Here is a 6,808-nt window from a genome sequence, read left to right on the forward strand (position 1 = left end):
CCCGTTGAGGAGTCTTAAGAGTTGGAGCCAGCAGGGTAGGCGGCATGCTAATGTCAGACACAAATAGACTTCAAGTGAAATGCACAGGCTACATGAAGCCTAACATTTCCTCCAGTTCTGAATTTGGCCTTGAGCTGTCCTTACCTACATCTAGGTCTGAGGAATAGAAATAGCCAGATGCACCTTTGTAGGTCTTCCTGGGGTTTCAGAGAAAGCTTATGCTGTCCCTGACCCGGGGGCTAATAGGCATCACTGAGGAAACCCAGGTCTTCAGGTTTCTTTTTCTCTCTGCTCCCCAGATGGCCAGCGATGATTGCTTTTTCTACCTTGGAACCACAAGTGGAGATATTCTAAAAATGAACCCTAGGACTAAACTGCTGGCAGACAGTGGGCCAGTGAAGGAGAAATTCAGTCTGGTGAGTAGAGGCCATCAAAGTCTATTCTGCCCTGCTGTTTTCTAGTGATTTCTTCCCTCCACTGATAAGATAGCCTTTTGTTAAGAAAGAGTCTGCGGGAAAAGAAAGTCTGTGATGTACCTAAGGCCACACCTAAGTTTGCAAGGTGCATTGACTAGTTCACTAAACCAGAGGTCCCCAAACTTTCTGGCACTAGGGGCCAGTGCTCCCACGAAAATCTAATACTTGGTGATCTGAAGTGGAGCTGAGGCAGTGATGCTAGTGCTGAAGAGCAGCTGCAAATACAGATGAAGCTTCACCTGCTCACCAGCCACTCACCTCCTGCTGTGCAGCCCGCTTCCTAAAAGACCATGGACCAAGTACCAGAGGTTGGGAACCCCTGATCTAAAAACTGATCTCTGGTTTATGTTCAGGGCAAAGGTATTCCTAGGTGTCCTCTATTAGAGAATCAGAACCACAGCTTTTTTTGCATCTTCAAACCACATTGTTCCCAGCATTTGGGCAGCCCTGTTACTATGTATAAGAGAAGTGTGCTCTTTGATCTATGCAACTATATGTACATATAATTTTTCTTTCTAACCTAATAACTAAATCTCACTTGGCCAGTGTCATAATTCATGAGAAGACCTAGAAATTGTTGATTGTTTATATTTTCAGAATTCCTAATAATTCTGGTTAACAGTTCAGTGAGAGGTTTTGATATTTAACCAAAATAAAAAGCCTACAATCAGAGGATAATTTTACAGAGTAAATGCTGCTATTTCCAGTACCTCTAGAAAGTTACAAGAGTTGTTTCTACTCAACTTTGAATTTGAAAACTTGTGCACTTGCCTATGTCATATATAATAATAGAACAAATGGTCCTAACTGAACTTAGATACCTTCCACTTAGTAGATATTCACAAGAAGCTTTGAGATATTGCACTGTGTTCCTGGGAACATGTCAAGAGTTTTCTTAATCACATAATCATTTAATATTCAAGCTTTTAAGGAAATGCATAAGAATGGTAAATAAGAGTTTAGAAATAATCCCACAGGAGATCAAGATGTAGTAGAGATAAATGTTTTCCAAATTATTTTTAGGAGAGGGATTCCAATATAGTAAACAGATGAAAACAAAGCAGATCAGGTTAAAAGATGGCAAGGCTGAGAGCCCTGCCAGTTCTTGAGACACCCCCAAAGGACTCTATAAAACACATCATGAAAACTACCGATCTGGGTATTTTTGCCTCCTAGCACTTGCAATCTAAGTGCCTCTTCAGAAAAGGTACTGTCTGTCTTAGTGTTGCTCAAACCTTTGGCACTTAAGTGCTACCCGTAGTAGCACTAGGGATGCTTTAATTCCTTACCATTCAGATCTGATGGTAAATTCCACAAAGCAATGATTCAAAGATACCTTTTATACAAATGGAAGGGAAATCATTCTTATGATATGAAGCAATAGGAAGTATTGAAGACATTTGTTTGAAATATCAAATGATCTCAATACCCATTTTGAAACTGTTAAACATTTGCTCTGCAGTTAGAAAGGTAAAGATCAAAATGATTTCAAATGGACCTATTAGGCATACAACACTAAAATGAAGGAGAAGATGATGATCATAAAAGTAACATTAAACTAATATATTCTCAATAAATGTTTATATGTCAGACATGACGTAAAGCAATTTCTTTGCATTATCTCATTTGATCCTGATGAGATAAGTACCCTCTTTCATCCCTGCTTTACATGTGAGGAAACTGAGGAGCATACCATTTAAGATCTCATGGCTAGCAAGTGGTAGAGCTGAGATACGAAACCAGGCAGATTAGCTCCAGAACCTGGGCACATGAAGAATATCATAGTTTCAAAAAAGTGTATTTTGAAATTACATCTATGTAACTTTGAGGCTCTGTTGAACTCTTCATCTCTTGCTTCCCTAAGTCCACGAACAAATGCTAAAAATATTTATGAGGGCTATCTCCTCATGGGCCAGGCATTCACCCTGTTGTTCTTCTGAGGCATGTATGGAGTTGGGGGTGGAGTACAAGAGAGGCGAGCATACAATTCTGGCCTTCATGTTCTTGACTCTTAGTTTTTCTTCTCAAATATGAAATTCCTTTTGAACCAAAATAGGCAAAAATTCAATTAAATATAACTTGAAAGGACAAATTTGTTCTATTATAGTCAAACTCCATTAAGACATAAGCTTATAAAATAATTTGCTATATTATTATTAGAATTTTTAAATGAGGTATTGGTCATGCACATTTTAAAATTAGAACTTCATAGTGGGTGCTATAAAATGGCCATCATACATCCCTAAACTTTAAAAGTGGCTTTGAATTTAAATATTTCCTATTATTGGTAAGATGTATGCTTTAGTTCAGAAAATGTAGTCACCAAACAATAAGGAGCTGTCTGTGCTTTCTTTGGATATCGAATACAGTCTCTCTGCATCATAAGAATTAAGTGAAAACGGTGGCCGCTGAGGAACTAATGTTGCTGTGGCCATGCTTATGCCTCTGCTCTGGCTTTATTTGAATGGATCTAAAATGTTAATTTTTAATATATCCAAAATGGACCGGTGTTTTTAAAGGGGATAAGTATGGTGAAGCATGTTGGCTCCTTTCAGGATCAAGAGGGCTTCTTTCAGCACAGGAGCCCATTATTGGCACTGAGCCCTTTTGACCATGCTCGGAATGCATCATAGGCAACACCTTCAAGGGCCTCATGCAAGCAATGTGTGGTAACAGGGACATGTCCCTGGCCATGCCCCTTGTGTCAGATCATGCATTAATTATTTTTTTAAGTAATTTTTTATTTTTCAATTATAGTTGACATATAATATTATATTAGTTTCAGGTATACAACATAGTGATTACACATTTATATAACTTATGAAGTCATCACCTCAATAAATCTAGTTCCCATCTGACACCGTGCATAGTTATTACAAAATTATTGACTATATTCCTTATGCTTCATATCCTTATGGCTATTTTGTAACTACCAATTCTTTTCCTTTTTTACCTATCCCCTTCACCTGCCCTAACTGGCAACCATCAACATGATCTCTTTATCTATTAGTTTGTTTCTGTTTTGTTTATTTTGTTCTTTAGATTCCACACGCAAGTAAAATCATATGGCATTTGTCTTTATCTGTCTGACTTACTCTACTCAGCACAATACCCTCTAGGTCCATCCATGTTGTTGCAGATGGCAAGATTTCATTCTTTTTTTTTTTTTTACGGCTGAGTAGTATTCTATTGTATATATGTACTACCTCTTCTTTATCCATTCATCCATTGGTGGACACCTGGGTTGACTCCATATCTTGGTTATTGTAAATAATGCTGCAATTAACATATGGATTCACATATCCCTTCAAAGTAGAGTTTTTGGTTTCTTTGGATAAATACCCAGAAGTGGGATTACTCTCGTTATAGCGTTTGTTTTAAAGTCTGTTTTGTCTGGTATAAGTTTTGCCACCCCAGCCTTTTTGTTTGTTTGTTTCCATCTTCATGAAATATCTTTTTTCATCTCTTTGTGTGTGTCTTTCGATCTTAAGTGAATCTCTTGTAGGCAGTGTGTGTAAGTGTCTTGTTTTCTTAACCATTTACTCACCCTGTCTTTTGATTGGAGCATTTAATCTATTCACATTTAAAGCAATTATTGACAGATATGTAGTTATTGCCATTTTATTATTCATATTTTTTATCTGTTTTCTTCTTAAGTCCCTCTGACATTTCTTGTAATACTAGTTTGGTGTTGAATTTTTGCTTTTCCTTGTCTGAGAAGCTCTTTATCTGTCCTTGGATTCTAAATGATAGCTTTGGTGGGTAGAGTCATCTTTGTTGTAGGTCCTTGCTTTTCATCACTTTGAATATTTCATGCCAATCCCTTTTGGCCTGCAAAGTTTCTGTTGAGAAATCAGCCGACAGCTTTATGGGAGCTCCCTTATAGGGAGCTGCATTTAAGATTCTCTCTTTGTCTTTATCCTCTGGAATTTTAATTATGATGTGTCTTTGTGTGGGCCTGTTTGGGACTCTTTGTGCTTCTTGGCTTGTATGTCTACTTCCTTAGCCAGGTTAGGGAAGTTTTCTGTTGTTAATTAGCCTGCGTTAGCACTTTGAGGGGAGGTGAGGGGAGAGCTCAACAAGGAAACAATGGATTCTGCCAGCACTCCTGTCTGGGAGAAAGCTGCCCCTCCTATCCTTGCCCTGACAATTCAGTTCCTCCCTGTATATTCCCGGTGCCTTTCAAGCTGCTGCTCCAGTGCTGGAGCTCAGAGCGAGTGAGTCCGTCAGCAAGGAAGTCCATGCACAAGGCCTTTAAGAGGAGCACCTTGCACTCTAGCCCCTCTTCATGTCACTCAGCCACAATCTCCATTGGTTTTCACAGCCAGAAATTGTGGGGACTTCTCTTGTAGCACTGGAACCCTAGGCTTGGGAGACTGGTTTGGGGCCAGGACCTCTCACTTCTCCAGGGGGACCTCCACAGCCAAGATATTCCTCCCAATTTTTAAAGGCCACACACAAATGTGGCACCAACTTGTTTTATGTCTCTACGCACCCTCCTACCAGTCTCGAGGTGGCTTCTTCTCTATGTCCTTAGCTGTAGGACTTCTTTTTATCTAGACTTCAAGCAACTTTTAATGATAGTTGTTCTGTAGTTTAGTTGTAATTTTGATGTGATTGTGGAAGGAGGCCAGCACAGCATTTACCTACTCTACCATTTTGACCAGAAATCTGCATTGATTCTTAATGATGAAACTAATAGGCCCTTTTCTTAATGCTTTTTCTCCTAGGGAGTGTCAGCTATCAAGTGCCTGAAGATGGTGGGTTTGTTGGTGGGCTCTGGTGCTGGATTGCTGATCTTCTGTAAAAGCCCCAGCTACAAACCCATAAAGTAAGTTCTCAACCCTATGGGGAGAGACCCACCAGAGGGAGGTTTTCTCAAAGCTAGCAACTTAGATGATATTGGCAAAGTGATATTTTGTTAAGCAATCTCATCTTGCTATTAAAATGAGTAGTTGGAATCACAATAGATGGAATTTCTTTGCCAATGAAAAGACAGTGGCTTATGTTGAATAAAACCAAAGTAGTCCACTATTACTCAGGGGAATACTGCTCTTCTAATAAATATATAAATTTTTATTTAGCTAATACATTGAGCCATGACAGAGGAAATATGCTGTTTTAAACTTATCTAACAAATAATCTCAAATTTCAAACTTTCACAATTGGTTTATTCAATGAAATCTATTATGCAATGTGTACATATTATATTCTAGGCACTTTGTTAGAAATAGCAAACTTTGATAGAAATAGCAAACATTCACTATTTCTATTTATCAGATACTATGCTATGTACTTTTCATGACCTATCTAATTAAAATAAAATAAAACTTTATACATTGTCATTAATAAGTTCTTATTGAATACCTCCTCCACCCAAACCAAAGTGCTAGATGCTATTTAAAAATAAAATAAGATTTAGTTTTTGCTTTCCCAGAACTTACAGTCAGGTTTGAAGATAAAGTAAAAAGTCTCTATTATATACAAACACCTCATGGTCCAGATAAAGTAAAATATATAAATATATCATGGATTTTATAAAGATCAGAGAAGGGAGTGATCTTGTTGGGATGGCAAGGTCAGGAATGACACTTCACAGAGGAGCAGAGGCAGAACTTGAACTTAGCTTCAACAAAAGCCAGATTCCCCCTACACATGCTCCATATGGCCTCTGGTAGCTCTAAAGGAGCCAGGGGTAGTTGCATATGCATTGTAGAAATGAACATCAGTGTCTTTATTCAAACAAATCTATACTAAGAATATGTACCAGGGACTATTCTGGGTGGTTGGGACGTCAATGAACAAAGTAAACAAAAAAGAAGAAATCCCTGCCCCCACAGAGCTTATATTCTAGGAGGAGGGAAAAGACAATAAACAAGTAAAGTACATAGTAGTAAAAGGTGATGAGAACAATAGAGATAAATGAAGTAGGATGTAGAGTAGTGGGATTAGGGTTTAAAGGGGTGCAGGGACAGGTTGCAATTTTAAATTCAGTGCTCAGGAAAGATCTTATTGAAAATATATTTGGACCAGTTGTGTGCTTTTATGAAGAGGAAAAAGGGAGGGAGGAAACTTAAGAACAATATTGGGTAGATTCTGGATACATACAGTGCTAATAGAACATTAACCTCCTAATTTTATTTTATTTATTTTTATTTTTTTATTTTTTAAAATTTTTTATTAAGTTTATTGGGGTAACAATGGTTAATACAATTATGTAATTTTCAAGTGTACATTATCATTTGACATCTGTATATTCTATTGTGTGTTTACCACCCAAAGTCCAGTTTCCTTCAGCTACCATATATTTGACCCCCTTTACCGTGTCTACC

At 37.9% G+C, this 6,808-nt stretch overlaps 1 protein-coding gene across 1 annotated transcript in view; it reads left to right on the forward strand.

The window, feature by feature from the left end:
* The window catches only part of CFAP52 (cilia and flagella associated protein 52), a 44,548-nt gene that overhangs the window by 19,308 nt on the left and 18,432 nt on the right, over positions 1 to 6,808 (forward strand). Inside the window, exon 7 of the mRNA XM_006922385.2 lies at positions 5,207 to 5,307. Coding sequence (XP_006922447.1) covers positions 5,207 to 5,307 — 101 coding nt within the window. The remainder of the gene's footprint in view (positions 1 to 5,206; positions 5,308 to 6,808) is intronic.

The sequence above is a fragment of the Pteropus alecto genome, unplaced genomic scaffold (genome assembly GCF_000325575.1).
Source record: "Pteropus alecto unplaced genomic scaffold, ASM32557v1 scaffold398, whole genome shotgun sequence".
Lineage (NCBI taxonomy): Eukaryota > Metazoa > Chordata > Mammalia > Chiroptera > Pteropodidae > Pteropus > Pteropus alecto.